This window comes from Sphaerodactylus townsendi, linkage group LG04, assembly GCF_021028975.2.
Source record: "Sphaerodactylus townsendi isolate TG3544 linkage group LG04, MPM_Stown_v2.3, whole genome shotgun sequence".
Taxonomy (NCBI): Eukaryota; Metazoa; Chordata; class Lepidosauria; order Squamata; family Sphaerodactylidae; genus Sphaerodactylus; species Sphaerodactylus townsendi.
The window spans coordinates 7,336,520-7,353,963 of record NC_059428.1 but is presented as its reverse complement, the minus strand read 5'-3'; the positions used below and the strand labels follow the sequence as shown (position 1 = coordinate 7,353,963).

Below are 17,444 nucleotides of genomic sequence, written 5' to 3'. Positions count from 1 at the left end.
CACTGTACTAGAACCAGGGGGCATTCATTGAAAATGCTGGGGGGAAGAATTAGGACTAATAAAAGGAAACACTTCTTCACACAACGTGGGATTGGTGTTTGAAATATGCTGCCACAGGAGGTGGTGATGGCCACTAACCTGGATAGCTTTAAAAAGGGCTTGGACAGATTGATGGAGGAGAAGTCGATCTCTGGCTACCAATCTTGATCCTCCTTGATCTGAGATTGCAAATGCCTTAGCAGACCAGGTGCTCAGGAGCAGCAGCAGCAGCAGAAGGCCATTGCTTTCACCTCCTGCAGGTGAGCTCCCAAAGGCACCTGGCCAAGCGGCATGGAACCGCGGAACGCCAGTTATGGGAGGAGGAGCGGCACAAAGGTTTTCGCAGCAAGATAAAACCTGCAGAGGGGACCGGGAACAGCGAAGCGAAAGAAAGTCCAGCTTTCGAGTTGGACCCGTGCGCTAAAGACAGCGCCTCCAAACGAAGCAATATGCCCAGTGAATCCCGATCAGTCCATGATAAAGTCCTGAAAACAGTCCAGACTGGATTTCACAACGCCCGACAACGCCGAAAGCTGCTCTGTGTTCTGGCGCATCGCATAAAGTGCCGAGCTCACTGGAAGCCCGCTTTAAACGGGACCTAACTGGCTAAATTGGGTGAGAACGAGAAAGGCTGGGCTGCTTTGCATGCGCATTCACAGGATGCATTGGCCTCGCATGAGAGGGATCTGGCTGCGCTGGAAAGGGAGCTTAAGGAGGCAGCAGACCCGGGGAAGCCCCAAGTTGAGGTCTATGTTGTGCCATTGATCATGCCGCTACCAGAGTTTTGCCACGTACCTGGAGTCCTGCCACTCCAAACGCCAGCTGCACCGCCAGCGCTCGATTCGGCTCCCCCCGCATTAACAGCTTGCCTCCCCTAAGCTGCTGCTTTCAAGATCCGGGCGAGAATGAAGCTATCTCGCGACTCATCAAAACCATCCAGCAAGGCAAACCGCCTCGCTTTGCAGAATTTGTCCGCGGAATTCGTCGCGGCATGCTGCTGCTCGAACTTCCTCCTGAGTAGGGCCTGAACGCATGAAATCGCTTAATACTTCACCGGATGCTGTGGACAGCTTTACGGAAGCTCGCGTGAAAGCCCGGTGGTTTCTAATTCCGAAGTTCCTTCGTGACCATTTAATAAGTGCGGATTAAAGGGATCCAGTTAGGGTCTCTATGCATGCCGTCACAAGCTTGGAATATTTTCGCTTCGTCACAAGGAGGCCGCCCATGCGCCCTAAAACCAATTACTGTGTCTGCCACTCTCAAGTCAAGCTTCCAGCCGCCTTAACAATGTAAAACTACTCTCCGACCGGGCCGCGCGCGGATTTCCTCTGGGCTTGTGTTCTTACTTCGCGGGAGGAGCCTGGTCATCTAACCGGCCAACTAATCATCCTGGGAGAAGCTAAAATCCAACGACTTTGGCCCAGCTCCGCTGCAGACTGGGCTCTGCCAAAACCACCACGCGAGGTCAGGGTCATTCCCCACTGGCTTCATCCAAAGCGGGCGGCCGGCTTGCCACCGCAGAGGAGTGGGGAAGCAGCTGTTTGGTTTCTTCAGCCCCCTTCTATGGACATGCCGGGCCCGACTCCTGACAGTGGTGGGAGGTGAAGGCAGCCCCATTACTGTTCAAGCATTTCTGGCCAACCCCGCTTAAACACATCTCCCTCAGCATTATAGCCTCGCCCTTTGTGGGATCTCCGGGCGTTCCCACTGCTTAATGCGGCCCCAGGTGGCAGAGGAGCTGGGTCTGGACTCTAATTCCACTGGCTAAGCTCCATACCAATTTCACTTCCAAATGGACGGCAGCTCCTCGGAAACCATAAGGACCGCCTTAGCTCAAAGAACACAGCCGGTTCTCCTCCCGTTCGCCCGACCATTGGGAGAAAATTAGTTTCATTTTTAGCGCCAGTGGCCAAACACTCCATAGTTTTGGGCATGCCTTGGTTGTTGTTACATGAACCAAAATTCATTTGGAAGTATTGCAGGATCCTAGAATTCACTGGACTCCCTTCCCTGCGTGTGAACATCATACATGAATTGGGAAGAAGAAAACCCAACGCCTCCCCTGACACAATACCCCTTTCTTGGCTTCCTCAGTGATTGCTCCCGATTCTACGTTGGCATCCCACCTGCATATCAAGATCTAGCCAGAGCTTTTCTTCAGTGAGCAGGGAATGCGGGATCAGTTGCCAAATCCCTTACAGAGACACTGACTGTAAAATTGTCATACAACCAGGGGCGCAGTAACTACCCAAGGGTAGAATCTACCGGCAGATGAAGTCCTAATGAGGAGAAGGAACTTCGCGGCTCTTTATAGACAAGAACCTCGCTCGCCGGTTTTATACGGGCGGGCTACCAAACTAAACACACACACGCTTCGCTCCCGCTTTTGTTTCGTCAAAAAGAAAGATGGGTCTTTAAGGCTTTTGCACAGATTATCCCGAGGTCTCACGCGGTTTCCCTGTCCAATAAATATCAACTTTTTGCCTTTGATCAAGGACCTTTTAGATGCACTTTCGGCAAAAGGACGCATTTTACTAAATTGGACTTTGAGAGAAGCTTACATTACAGAGTCAGGATTGCTGGAAGTTGATATGAACACCTGACTCATGCTTAACACAAAGTTTGGACAGTTTGAGATACTTAATAATGCCATTCGCTTAAGCGGGGCCCGGGGCTTTGCATGGCTCTTGTTATTAATGAAGTTCTCCATACGATTTAATACTGTACAAAGGGAGTTGTTGTATACTTAGATGATGTTTTTAACTTACTTTCGCGAAACAATAGAAGGTAAGAGCATGAAATATTGGTTCGAGAGGTGCTGGAAACGCTTTGCTTGACAACTCTCTCTTTGCCAAACTCTCCAAATGCTGTTTTCATCAGACCTCCACATTGACTATTTGGGTTACCGGATCTCGCCTCGGTGGGCTTAAAATGGATCCTGCTAAAATTGACCCTTGAAGTCCTCCAATGGCTCCGTCTCCCCACCAACCGCAGAAGAACTCCAGTCGTGCGTTTCTTGGTTTTGCTAATTTCTATCGTGGATTTTATACCCCCCTAATTTGCTTGAACTGACTTCCTCCCTCTCACAGACCTTCTTCACGCATCTAAGGGTAAGGATCCACTCGTCCGTACTTCAAACCCGTGGGCCCCTTTTTTCTGGTCTGAAAAATGTCAAACAGCCTTTTGAACTACTAAAATCTTGGCGCTTTTACCAATCGGCATCCCTATCCTAAAGCACCCTGACCCGATCTCCCCGCTTAGCGTGGTTCACGTGGACGCCTTCGGACAAAGTGCCACTTCTGGGGCAGCCCTGTTGCAGAAAAAAAATAAAGATGGTAGACTGGTTCGCGGTGCTTATTTGTCAAAAAAATTCCTCTGGTGCCGAGCTCAACTGGACTGTGGCGATAAGCGAGACTGCGACCATCAAAGCAGCGCACTCTCCACTTAAGCCATCACTGGCTGGAGGGGCTAAACATCCCTTTTCAAGTTTGGTCGGATCCATAAAAACCTGGCAGCGCTCTTTTCCACCCCCCCTCAAGCATGTCCGCAAGCAAAACAACCGTTCTGGCAATGACTTCTTTTCTCGCTTTCTCTTTACAGTCCACATTTTTTCCCCTGGAAAACCAACAAACTGGGCTGACCAGCTTCCGCTTACCGGCGCTTCTACCGAGGGTGGAGCTGCCTTTCATACGCAGACATTCCACGCACTGTTCTTTTCCCTCCCAATTGGGGTTGGCTGTCACTTTCTCGATCTCGAAACATCCACTTCTCCTCCGCCCCCCCCATTCCCAGTCTCGTCTCCTCCTCCTTTCCTCGCGGGAATTGGAGGAAGGCTGGGCTGCACGCAGCCTCCCAGCGGCCGTATTTGCGAAGGGACTCCCACTGCAGCTTTGGGAGAATCGGGGATTTTGGCCGGAGGGGAATGTTGGTACGATGCCTCCCCTCCGCTAAAGCAGGTTCTTGAAGCTTGCCAACGATGCCCGCTCGGCCAAGAGCATTTTGGCTTTTTTGAAAAGCTCTACACTCTGGCTCCGCCCGTGGTAGTTCTCCTCGGTAAAAAGGCGCATCAAATGCTGCAAAAGACATTGAGGCAGCTACATTAAAGGCTGCTCTGGTTTGTGCAGAAGCCAAAACCATCCTGGAAAGTTCCATGGACTATTGTAACCTTCTCCGTAGCTTCCCCTGCCTTGGGAAGTCATCTCCATGGATTTCATTACAGATTTTGCCCGAGAAAGTCATGGCAACACGGTTTTATGGGTGGTGGTAGACTTATTCTCTGGGCAAGCCCATTTTTTATTCCATGTGCTTCCATCCCTCCGCCTCCTAAGTTGGCACGGGCTGTTCATTCAACATGTTTACCGTCTCCTCCATTCACCCGTTAAGGTGGTCTCCAGACCAAGGCCCCCAGTTCATCTCCCAAGTTCTGGAAAGCCGCTTTTGCGGGGTTGTTGAAGGACGTCGACGCTACATCGCCAGTCGGCTCTCTGGCAATTACCACGCTTCAAAGTGACGGGCGAGACGGAGAGAACGAACATGGTGAACCTTAGGAGCAGTATTTACGCTTTGTTAAGCACCCTAACTACCACTCAAGACAATTGGTCGCGTATTTATTCCGCTTTCTATGGAGCATCGCTTTACAACAATCGCAGTGGTTCATAGTAGTACAAAGAAAACCCCTTTGAAATTCTCATTGTGTCTGAGTCGCTCCTTCCGCTACTACAAGGTTGCCACAACTCACCATCTCGCGAGTGCCTTTGGACCCCCCCAGAATTTCAACAATGGATTTTCATCCCTTAGCCGAGGGATGGAAGTCGGATCCAGACCGGCCTTACAACAAGCAAAAGGACTCCTAAAACTGTATAAGCGGATAAACACTCGCCGGATTCCTCCACGCAGGCTCCTGCGTGTATTTATCTGCCAAAAACCTCCAGAGACGCGTGCATAAATTTTCTAAACTTGGCAAGAGATTTGTGGGACTCCTTTCAAATTACCCCAAAGTGATTAATGATGTCACTTTCGCCCGCCTTTAGGATTTGCTCTAACTCTCTTAGTAAACATCCATCCTGTCTTCCATTCCAGCTTCATGCTCAAGGAGGCTCCACATGCCTCGACACCTGCTCTGGTCAATTCGACTGGAGAGGCCCCCCACCGGACTATTATTGATGGCCACAAGCACTACGGTAAATTGACGCTTTTATCCTGGACTCTCGCTTTAATCGCAAAGCGCTTGCAATATTTAGTTTCTTGGGTGGATATTCTCTCTGGGTATAATCAATGGGTCTATTCCGGTAACATTGAAGCCCTCTAATCTTATTGCTGCTTTCCAATCGCCTTTCAAATTTCTTCCGACAAACCTGGGGGAAGGGGTCTTCTTTAGGGGAGGCAGAGTGTAAAGCGATTCAATAGTGTTGATGGTGAAGTAACCGCTTTGAGTGCATTCCATACAGCCCGGCGATGGGCCAGATGCTTCAGCGGAGACTCTTTATCTCAAGCGCTTGGGAGATGAAGCCCCTGTTCTCATGGGAAGCTATGTGGAAGGGGGGGATGGGGTGACTGGTATTATAACCTGTGCTTCTGGCGGGAAGTGTCATTCCTGCCACTGCGTGTACTTGAGCTTTCTAAGATGTCTTAATAAATGGACTTTTACTCCCAGAGCCTTTTATTTCTGCGTCTATGGAATTCCTTACAACTGGAAGGGATCGAGCACCGATGCGTCCTCCAGGAAGCCCTGAAGCTGCTCCAACACCACTCTCTCAATTACCTTCCCCAAGAATGACAATGTTCTTATTGGAGTTCTTGAAATGGCAAGCTACAGTCACAACATGCCAAACTCACACGGTAGCTTTGTTAAGTCAACCAGTGTGGAACGTGAAAACAGGATCCTCTTCCGTGATGACTGTATTGTGACTGACGTAGATGTGACTTGGAGGAAAGGGAAGCTTGTCGATGCCCAAAGGACCATAGGTCCGGGCTCTCGTCCATGCGGTTGCATCTGAATTCCCTGGGCATTTTGTTCCCCCCCCAGGACTCTTCTATAGCCAGCGAGGTGCACGCTTTGTTCCTCCGCTGCCTCCGCCAGACCTTAGAGAAGGCACAGGCTGTGAGGCCGAGGAAGGCGACTCGCAGCGCTCCGTGCAGGATGTCTGCTTTCACCTGTTAAAGCTGTACAGTGACAGGTAACCCTTCAAAAAGATTAACGGCACGAAGAATTTGGGTCGTGCTGCAAGTTTTGTGTTGGTCCCTGATTCACATCCACAGGAGTTGTTTCCCCCATCCTAAATCTAAAGCTGCTACGGATATGAGGGGGGATATGATTGAAGTCCTATAAGAAATTATGCCTCCAGTAGGGGGGTAGAAAATGTTGACAGAGAGAAGTTTTTTCTTTCTTTCTCACCGGGTAATTCAGGAACCAGGGGCATTCATTGAAAAATGCTGGGGAAGAATTAGGACTAATAAAAAGGAAACACTTCTTCTCACACCAACGCGGATTGGTGTTTGGAATATGCTGCCACAGGAGGTGGTGGTGATGGCCACTGCTAACCTGGAGATAGCTTCTTTAAAAGGGACTTGCTTGGAGCAGATTGATGGAGGAGAAGTCGATCTCTGGCTACCAATCTTGATCCTCCTTGATCTGAGATTGCAAATGCCTTAGCAGACCAGGTGCTCAGGAGCAGCAGCAGCAGCAGAAGGCCATTGCTTTCACCTCCTGCAGGTGAGCTCCCAAAGGCACCTGGTGGGCCACTGCAAGTAGCAGAGTGCTGGACTAGATGGACTCTGGTCTGATCCAGCTGGCTCATTCTTATATTCTTAAGGCCATTGCTTTCACCTCCTGCAGGTGAGCTCCCAAAGGCACCTGGTGGGCCTCTGCGAGTAGCAGAGTGCTGGACTAGATGGACTCTGGTCTGATCCAGCAGGCTAGTTCTTATGTTCTTATCCAAACACCAACCAGGATTGATCCTACTTTGGTTTTCAAGATCTGATGCGATTGGGCTTCCCTGGACCATCCAGGTCAAAGGTTTGTGCACGAATTCAATGGTGTGTAGCGATCCCATGGGAGTGCCTTCGATGTTCATTATGGATTACCTCACAGGTCAGCTTCTGCCAGCATGGCCACCGGGCCATGCTGGCAGGGCTGGATGGGGAATTGTAGATCCATGAACATCTGGAGCCATATAGGTTCATGCCAAATTAACGGGCCTAAACAGAGGTTTCATCGTGTTCCGGGGCATTCTCGCAGTCTTCCCCAGAGGTCTGGTTTTTTCCAGAGAATTCCCGTCCTGCTTTGCCATGTGGGACTGGGCTTCCAGGCACTACCCAATAAAAGTAAACTAACCTTTTTTTTAAGAGAGCCCGGACGGGCAACCAACTCCCCTGCAGTCCCAAGGCTCTGGAGCTCCTGAGCCAGAATCGGCTTCCCTTGCAGGTGCTACGATCTCCATCAGCTGCTGGACCCGAGGAGCACCACCGCCGACCCCTTGGACTATCGTCTCAGTTGGCACCTGTGGGAAGTGCTGCGTGCCTTGAATTACACCCCACTCTGTCGGAGAAAGCAGGGAGTGCTGGAATCGCCAGCTCGCCACGCCGCCCAGCTCCTTCGAAAGAGGGAGGGCTGTGGGGAGTGGGCGTCGCCTTCAGACTCTCCACACCCATCACTCAACGCCAAGCGGTAAGTCTGGAGTCCTGCAGCGACCTCGTTCAGTGCCGTGAAATGGGGGGAGGGGGTTGCCCCAACTATCTCGCCGGCCTAATAAGCCCTCCTAGGCTGCATGTTCGACACCCCTGAGGCGTAGAGCAAAACAGCTAGATTGGAACCTCATCGCACCTTGGAGACCAACAAGATTTGGGGGAGTATGAACTCTTTAAGAGCTGAGGCTCCCTTCAAATCTAGCTGCCTGGACTACATACATACATAAAACCTTTATTAGGCACAATACCAATATAACAACCAGCATTAGCCAGACAAATGTTCCATACATAAAACCATCACAGGTATTATTCCAAAGTTCCTAAGAGGAACTCATTTAGCAGTACAGAATTTAAAAAAATCACAGAAGAAAGAGTTGTTTAGTAGGAATGCAACCTTCCCAGCAACAGAGTATTCCTTAAACTTGCAGGAAGAAGAGTCAAAAGCCTGGGCCTAGCTTCCTCGTATTTGTGGCAGTTAAACATTATATGTTCCATGGATTGCACCACTATAGTACAGTGGGGGCATTTCCACTCTTGTGAGTCAATTTTAAGAAACCTCCCTCGGAGTACAGAACAAGGGTACGAATTCAACAACAGAGCCCTTGCGGGTATCCATCTAAGCTTGGAGGCTTTGAGTATGCTTCAGGATCGCCTGCCATCAGATTGGTTTTGAATCTGATGTTGAAAAAGAAGGGGAACAGCCTTACTGCCAAGACTTGGTCTCTTGTAGAACTTTAGCTTAGCTCCTGGTCCAAGGAGTCAGCTTTTAGTTGAAAAAAAGAGTTCGGAAGGAGGTAGCATTTGCAAAAGAATCCCAGGAGAATCCCAGGGAAAGTGTTTTAATTTCGACTGCCGGCCACCACTTAGATCCATGGAGCTGGGGGAGGATAAGATTGATAAGGCTACCAATGTCCAAATTAAAGCACAGCTGCCTGGACTAATGGGCCCCTTTCCCCACTGTGTGTCTCCTCACGAAGGCTTAGCGTCAAGTGGAGAGGGCCGGCCATTCATGAGCTCTTTAAGCCAGGCGCACTGCCTTTCTGGTCGGAGACCCCGACTCCTGGCCAAGGAGATCTTCCTCATGGAGCGGGCAAAGCGCAAGCCGCCAGAAAGTGGATTCTGACGGCCAAGGCAGTGAGGGCCAGGATGCAGGGGGACAATCACAAAGAGGCCCTGTACTTGTCCAGAGCCGGTCACTGGAACCCGTGTCACAGGCTGGTGGTCAAGCACTTGGCAGCAGGTAAGAAACGTTGATTGCGGCCCCTGGGTTGGGTCAGTCCTGCCTTCTTGCATTGTGCGTGGCCGCCTGGCCATCCTCCGAGGCCCGTGTAGCCCTCTCCTGGCGCATCCTTCATTCCTGTGGGGTTCTAGAGCACCCCTCGTCCTGTTCCAGACGATCGGGCCAAGGGTTTCCCGTGTCTCACCAGGTTCTGTTGTGAAATCTGGACCAGCTTTGTTCAGAGATGCTGTTCACAGGCTCAGCCAGACAAGATGGCTGACCCAGCTGAATTTGCCCCCTCTCTTTCAGACGCCATCATCAACGAAAACTACACGTACCTGAAGGGGTTCTTGGAAGACATGGCCATCCCCGAACACAGCCGGCTGATCCAGGACTGGGAGACAGCTGGGCTGGTTTTCCTGGACTACATCAGAGTCATCGAGATGGTTGGCCGGATCCAGCAGGTACCGCTCTGCTAAGATAAAGGTTCAGAAAAAAAAAACACGCTGGTCACAGGAGGTGGTGATGGCCACTAACCTGGATAGCTTTAAAAGGGGCTTGGACAGATTTATGGAGGAGAAGTCGATCTATGGCTACCGCATCTTGATCATCTTTGATCTGAGATTGCAAATGCTCTCCTTAACAGACCAGGGTGCTCGAGCCGGAGCAGCAGCAGAAGGCCTCTCTTGCTTTTCACATCTCCTGCCTGTAGGAGCTCCTTAAAAGGCACCTGAGGGCTACCGCAGTGGTGGAGCAGGAGAGCTGGACTAGATGGACTCTGGTCTGATCCAGCTGGCTTTGTTCTTATGTTCTTATAGTCATTCCTCCTGGGATGGCGTGTCTAGGGAGAGTAGGACGGGTGCCGTGGAGGAGCAAAACCAGGGGAGCGTGTGGATCTCTTTGCATAATAGATTACCCCTCCCCCGGCCCAAAACACACACACAAGTGGCTGGAGAGCGTGGAATAAAGAGAGATTGGAAACAGCTCCATTCCTCACGGCCCAGCAATAAATTTCCCACCATTGTCAAAAGCTGGAACGAGTTGGGTTGTGGCTGCACTAATGTAGTGGGGAGAGGAGGAGAGGATGGCTCAGGCTGCTTCCGCATCTGGTGAACCTGTGAATCGGCAGCCTCCAAAAGTCCCACCTCCCATCATCAAGGGCTCAGGTGTTGCCAACTGCAGGTGGCCGCAAGTTCTGGGCTAGCTTCCAGCCCTCCATCCTCAGTGGGTTAGTCTTCCTTCCCTCTTCCTTCACACCTCCTCCTCTTTCCTAGCAGTGTTACTCTTTCCTCGGTAGCGAGGTCACCGTGTCACAGCTTCTAATTACCGTGGGTGGGTGGATTTGGGGCTGCTTCAGTGTCAAGTGCTGATGGCTCACTGGAGTGGTTGGATGCAGTGGTGGGATCCAAAAATTTTAGTGACAGGTTGCCATGGTGGTGGGATTCAAACTGTATGGTAGAGCCAATGGGGCCAAGCGGGCACTCCATGGGGTGTAGCCGGCATTCCTTACGGGCTGTGGCATGATCGCTAGCCGGCCATGCCGGGTCCTTGGGCGGAACGACGCATGCAGGTGCACAGGCTGCCACGCCATCGCCAGTGCACCTCCTGCTAGACTGCTTCCAGTTCTGCTCTACTGCTGAGAGGAGGCTTAACTAAGGCAAAATCACGTGGCAAAATCGAATCAATTAGTCACCCCCTCTCGGCACACACAAATAATTAGTAACCTACTCCCGGGAACCTGTGAGAGCCTGCTGGATCCCATCTCTGGTCGGATGGATCTGTTCAACCGTGGGTGGGAAGGGGGGGGGGTATCCACAGAGAATGATGTTTTCCCCTCCATGGTCATGTTTGCAGCTGGATTGCTCTGAGTATGAGCTGGAGGATTTGAACACCAAAGTGACATCGCTCTGCAGCAGGATCGAGCAGGTCCCCTGCCGCAGCGCCAAAGACCGATTGGCACAGTCCGGTAAGGTTCTGTGCAGAGTCCGTCTTGCCCGGAGCCGGCTGGGATGGAGGGATGGAGATTCTGTGGGCCTTTTGGATCTGGTCCGACATAGCAGCCCTGGCATTGCTGGGTCAGGACGTTTGTGCCCCTGGGCCCTGTGCAGAGAGTCCTCTGAGGCTGCGGCAGGACGCTGGAAGCTCCCTCCTAAAGACTTGTCAAAATACAAACCTAAACCTACTCTGAAGCCAGCGTGGTGTAGTGGTTAAGAGCAGGTGCACTCTAATCTGGAGAACTGGGTTGACTCCGGCTTCCGCCTGTCAGCTTTGAGCTGCGTGGAGGCTTTCTGGGGAGCCAGATTTCTTTAGCTTCTGTGCACCTTTTAACATGCCAGCTGGTGACCTTTGAGTTTCCTCTCAGCCCCTAACCTGACTTCACAGGGTGTTTGTTACAAAAATAGCTGGGGAGGGAGGGAAAAGCGAGATAGTCAGCCCCTTTGAGTCTCCTTACAGGAGAGAAAGAGGATATAAATCCAAACTCTTCTGTCTTCTGTAGTGTGGCTCTTTATTATAGACATCAGCAGAGATTAGTGTAGTCTGGGAGGGGTGCCCAGATATGTGGGGTTTGCTTGTCGTATCTCTGACTCCAGGATTCTTGCTTCCCTTCCCGCCCAGAAATGGCCAAGAGCGTTGCCAACATCTTGCGTGTGGTGTTGAGCCTGCAGCACCCTCCGGACTCCATCTCGGACTCCACCCCTGACGTCCAGAGAGTGCCGTTGCGCTTGCTGGCCCCCCACATCGGCCGGCTGCCCATGCCCGAGGACTACGCCCTGGAGGAGCTCCGCGGCCTCACGCAGTCCTACCTGCGGGAATTGACTGTGATGCAGTGAGGCCTCTGAACATGGACCGGACGGCACTCGCCTCTACTCTCGAGCCCTGGTTTTTAGTCGGCGTTAGCTGCAAGCCCCCTCGCAGGCACTCGCCGCGATCTCCGGCACAGAGAACACCTTTCCACCTTTCCCAGGTGCTGCCTGGCTGCCTCACTTCCACCTCATCCCCGCAGAGATGGAACCTGCAGACCTGGTCCGGCGGGGGGTGCGGTCCATGTGCTTTCCCCATGTGCTTTCCCTGTTGTTAATAAAGCCTCTGAGATGCTGCTGCTGAAGCCGGCGGAGGTGCTTGTCTGGCCTGCGTTGTCAGGATCTCTGCATAGCGTCGGGGAGGAGTCGTTACGGGCCCCTCCTCTCCACAGGACCTCCCTGTGAAGGCTGAAAGGGCACCCTCGACGGCTGCGCTGGAGGAGGCAAACGGGTGGGTCAGGGAGGGTGCGTCTCCGGCACGCCCGTGCCACGGGGGGCTTAGCAGGGACCCTCCAAATGCTGCAAGCCCAACTTCAGCTGGAGTTGCAGCCTTCAGGGGGGAAGGGGGGAATGACATCAAGGGGCTTTTGGCTACTGCGAGGAGGGAGCATTCGCCATTCAAGATTTGGGGTCTCTTCTGCTCCTCGTGAGAAGAGTGTAGTAGCTGGCCTCTCAGGGGTTGGCCGTGCTGCCGCCGTGGTCAAGCGCCAGCGCTAATAAGCATGGACTTCTTTGGCAAATGCTGGACTTTGCTTGCTCAGTTCAGGCTGTGGCTTTAGCCTGACGGTGAGTCTCCTAGCCCTGTGGTTTGGTCGCATTTGCCAAAAGGAAGAGGTGGTTTAGCCAGGGAGCAGCGGCAGAAAACCTTGCACATCATGAGCGAGGCGAGCATCCCCGTCCCCCGACGGCCGAGCACACAGACCGGGGCTGCGGCTGCAAGGGGATCGGCGAGTGCGTCGAGGGTCTGCAGAAGCGGGGGTGGGGACGGACACGTGCAGTTTATGTAAAGGTTTTTATCGAAAACTATAAATAAATGATCCAGATTATTTTCTTGTGTTTTCTGGAAACACTTTCTAAGAAAAAAATAATAATAAAATGTTTATAGCATTTTTTTCCTGATCACCTCTCTTCTTTTCCCCCATTTAAAAACAAAATGGGATCAGTTTGCCAAAGAATATCCCCCCTCCGCTATTCCCTTGTGTAAAACCTGGAGGTAGTCTTGGCCTGCGTTGAATTTCACTTCTGCCGCGCCCCTTCCCCCTTCCACCCATCAGTGGAATACTGATGGGTGGAATCAGTGGAATCAGCTGAAACACCTGTGCATCCCCACGAATGGGCACTTGCCTGACAGCGCTTGGCAAAACAGGTGGGTCGCCATCAGACTTCTGAATCCTGCAGCTGTTTGGCTGGTGCTCCTGCAACCTATAATGTGTGGACTTTCCGTTTGAAGAAAAAGAAGAGTTGGATGTATATCCCTCTTTCCTCTCCTGTAAGGAGACTCAAAAGGGGTTGACAAACTCCTTCCCCCCCTCACAACAAGCACCCTGTGAGGCAGGTGGGGCTGAGAGAGCTCAGAAGAACTGTGACTAGCCCAAGGTCACCCAGCTGGAGTGTGCAGGCTAATCTAGTTCACCGGATAAGCCCTCCGCAACTCTGGAGAAGTGGGGGAATCAAACCCAGTCCTCCAGATTAGAGTGCCCCTGTTCTTAACCACTGCACCACGCTGGCCCACGTTTGCCAGAACAGAACTTGGTGCTGTGTAGAACTTAGGTCACGGAACCTGCCTAAGATCGGGCTTCTGCAGGTGGCGGTTGGTTAATAGAGGGAGCCTGCAGTCTCAGGAACAGCCTGGATTTGATGCCTATAATCCATCAGTCCCTGCCAGCTGGCAGGGACTGATGGGATTTGTAGTCCATGAACCTCTGGAGAGCCGCAGGTTGCAGACCTCTGACAAGCGAAGCTCTGGAGCTCAGTGGCAGCGCATATGCTAGGCAGGCAGGCAGAACATCCCAGGTTCTATCCTCTGCACCTCCACCTGAAAGGACCAGGTAGACCAGACCTCCGCCTGAGTCCCTGGAGAGCCTTTGCCTGGCGTCCAGCTGGTCCTAGCTTAACTCCCCGGCATCTCCAATTAAGAAGCCCCGGGGCCTGCAGAGCCGTTGCTGGTCTTGGCCTTGGTGGACCAAAGGGAGGGGCCACACCTGGGAAGTTTCTTTCTGCATCTCGGTAGGAAGTTTTTTTTAATGCCCAAAAATAGTTTACTGGACCCAGCGGGGACTTTGGGGGGAAAGTATTTGCACCACTCCCCACTAGCACTGGTCAATCTTAGCATTCCTTTGGAATCCCTGAAGCATAAGCATTTTATTGTCATTGTGCACGCACAACGAAATTTACAGCAGCATTCCTCGATGCACACAATTTCAGACTCATACCCCACCCTCACTTTCCCCTTCCTCCACCCATCCCTACACAGCCCCAAACACATCAACACGAAGCCGCGGAGTTCAGCATAGCCACAGCTCTAGAGTAGAAGCTGTCTCTAAGCCTCTTTGTCCTAGTTTTGATAGACCTGTATCGTCTGCCAGATGGTCACAGTTCAAAAAGAGAGTGTGCTGGATGAGACGGGTCTCTCAGAATATTTTGGGCTTTCTTTGGGCTTCGGGAATTATAGATTTCTTCCAAGGAGGGGAGAGGGCAGCCAATAATCCTCTGTGCAGGAGTGATCACCCTTTGAAACGAAGCTTCTTAATGCGGGGAGGGGGGGGACGTGTCTGCCAGTTTTGTACAGTTGGGCTTGGAATACTTCGCCGGCCTTGCAAGAAAGGTCTAAACTTTGTGCTGTCTGGAAACTACCACCCGTTCTAGACTTTCCCCCATTCCTTCTCACTTGCACGGCTGAGTGTGCTTCGGAGAAACTTTTAGAAGTTGGATCTCAGCCTTGTGGTACTTTTTCCCCCCTGGTTCAGCTTTCCTCCCCTCAAGAGAGGCAGGGAAAGGGCTGTTCCCATAGGTGGGATCCAGCAGGTTCTCACCAGTTCCCGAGAGCGGGTTACTCATTATTTGTGTGTGACGAGAGGGGGCTACTAATTAGGTCCAAAAATCATAAAGTCCTGTTGTTTCCTCTGTGGCTGGTGAGCAAAGGTAGAAAACGGGATCATTCTCCCTGTTGGGCTGTTGTAAAAACATGTTTTAGAAATATGGTCAAGTTCCTTGTTTGAGGAAAATATCCTTCTTTTGATTTCTAGAAACAAAATTAAGTATTTGAAAGTATTAAGTATTTGACAGGCAGTCAATTAGAGGAGAAGTAGTTGTTTCTGTTGGCGGCAGACGATAGGACTTGCCATAATGCGTTTAAATGATGGACAGAAAGATACCAGCTGGAAATTAGGAACTTTTTTTTTACAGTAAGATACTGGAGTGGCAAGATCTCCATCAAAGTTAGAGGTCTTTCTCCTTAGCAAACCACAGGAGGCCAGAATTTAGAAATTTAACACTTATTGAAAAGGCAAAAATAATAAAAGGTTTTGGTACTTCAGATAAGTGCCTGAAGTGGCACATCCCAGCATCCATATTTGACAAGACTACGACACCAGAGGTGATGGGTTGGCCAAAAACGGGGGCCCCTTGTAGTCGACCCACGCGGTCAGCGTAAGAACGAGACGTGACGCGGAGATAACATCTGGTGGAGATCGCCAGCAGCGGGAGACCGGAGGTCTGTGTTCCTAGCGAGTCTCCCGTCTGCCGGTTCCTGGCACCTTTTATTGTTACTCTATCGGGGATGGTAGAGGGAGGACCGGGGAGTTCCAGGAGAACGGAGGTGGAGGTCGGGAGATCATCATGTGATGCATGATCTCATCTGGCTACGTGCGGAGAGGAGCGTACGCGTCTGAGCCTAATCCTCACCTGGGGGGCAAGACCATTGTCCCTGCGCCCGGTGATTGAGCCAGACAGTTCATGACCCGTGACTCATGGGGGGATGAGGAGTGGGGGTGCGATGCGACCGGCAAGGCCGCAGGTCCGTTGGCGTCCCAACGTTCTACCACGGCGCTGCTGGGTCGGCAGTGCACTACTACAGCCCCTGTTGGGCCATGGGCTTGCCTGCCTACCCCATGCTTATGAGAGGAAACCACAAGGGCCATCCAATCCAGCCCCCTGCCATGCAGGAACACACAATCAAAACATCCCTGACAGACGGTCATCCAATCTCTGTTTAAAAACCTGAGAAGAAGGAGACTCCGCCACACTCCGAGGTAGTGCATCCCGCTGTCGAACGGCCCTTGCCGCCGGAAAGTTCTTTCTGATGTTCAGGTGGAATCTCTTTCCCTGAACTTTGACTCCATTACTCCTTGTCCTGGTCTCTAGAACAGCACAAAACAAGTTTGCTTCCTCTTTAACGTGACATCCCTTCAAATATTTAAACATGGCTGTCACGTCATTCCTTAACCTTCTCCAGACTAAACATCCCCAGCTCCCTAACCTGCCCCTCATAGGGCAGTGATGGCGAACCTTTTCAAGACCGAGTGCCCAAATTGCAACCCAAAGTTTCTCCACTTTTATTTATCGTCAAAGTGGTATGCTAACCCCGCAATTCTAACCTGAATACTGCTGGAGGTTTTCGAAGTTTAAAGCAAAAAATGGTTGGCTCCAAGGTGCACGTTACTGAGTAAGCTTGGTGGTAGTCGGTGGCTTTGCTTTGAAGCAATCGTGCAACGCTTCGAATGGGTGAATCACGACCCTAGGAGGGTTTAGAAGCAAGCTCCACTGCCAGCCACCAAGCTTACTCCCAGGTAAAGGATTGTGCTTTAGTTTTTCCCATGAAAATTAGTGGGGTTTAACAGCACATAACAGGGTTACCTACACGTCCTGCCCAGCGGCCCAGGCCAGCCTAGATGTGTGTGTGTGTGTGGGGGGGGTGATTTTCCACCTCCCCACACATGACGAACTCTATGCATGCGTGCCCACAGAGAGGGCTCTGAGTGCCACCTCTGGCACCCGTGCCATAGGTTCGCCCCCACTGTCATAGGGCATGGTATCCAGACCTTTTACCATTTTGGTCATCCCCCTCTGGACCTGTTCCAGTTTGTCAATATCCTTCTTAAATTGCGGTCCCCAGAACCGGACACAGTATTCTAGGTGAGGTCCAATACAGAATAGAGTGCTACTATTACGTCCCTCAGTCTGGACAATACACTCCCGTTGATGCAACCCAGAATCACATTGGCTTTCTTGGCCGCCGCATCACACTGCTGACTCATGTTCAGTTTGTGGCCTACTAAGACTCCCAGATCACTGTCACATGTTCTATTGTCAAGCCAGGTGTCCCCCATCCTGTATCTGTGCATTTCATTTTCTCAGCCTAACAGTAGCATCTAACATTTACCTCTGTTGAAATTCATGTTGTTAGTTTTAGCCCAGCAAAAAAATGCAGCAAAGAATGTTCCAGCTGTGAGGAGGATTTGAGTTTCTCTTGGTAGTGCTGCGATTCCTCCCCCAACAGCTGCACAAAAGACAAAATTTACTAGGAAAGAGCTTGCAACAAAACCAGGGTCCTTATATATTTAGGACTGGTGTTAATGATATGTGTTGGTTTTAATGGTTTTTAAGATGTGATGTTTTAATGTACATTTGTTAGCTGCTTTGGCGGCCTTTGCGAGGGCCGAAAGGCAGGGTATAAATTAGGTAAATAATACAAATATTCC

General features: G+C 51.3%; 2 protein-coding genes across 3 annotated transcripts in view; both read left to right on the top strand.

The window, feature by feature from the left end:
* Positions 1 to 7,724, top strand: part of LOC125431078 (nuclear pore complex protein Nup98-Nup96-like) — a 67,125-nt gene extending 59,401 nt beyond the window's left edge. For both annotated transcript variants that reach the window (XM_048493641.1, XM_048493642.1), the window contains one exon: positions 7,463 to 7,724. In XM_048493641.1, the coding sequence (XP_048349598.1) occupies positions 7,463 to 7,709 (247 nt within the window). In that variant the 3' untranslated portion in view covers positions 7,710 to 7,724. The remainder of the gene's footprint in view (positions 1 to 7,462) is intronic.
* Positions 7,725 to 8,758: 1,034 nt separating this feature from the next.
* LOC125431079 (nuclear pore complex protein Nup98-Nup96-like) lies at positions 8,759 to 12,857 on the top strand. Its single transcript, XM_048493643.1, has 4 exons — positions 8,759 to 8,965; positions 9,254 to 9,408; positions 10,799 to 10,910; positions 11,561 to 12,857. Exons 1-4 carry the CDS (start codon positions 8,872 to 8,874, stop codon positions 11,773 to 11,775), a joined length of 576 nt encoding a protein of 191 aa, XP_048349600.1. The 5' UTR covers positions 8,759 to 8,871; the 3' UTR covers positions 11,776 to 12,857.
* Positions 12,858 to 17,444: the final 4,587 nt, after the last annotated feature.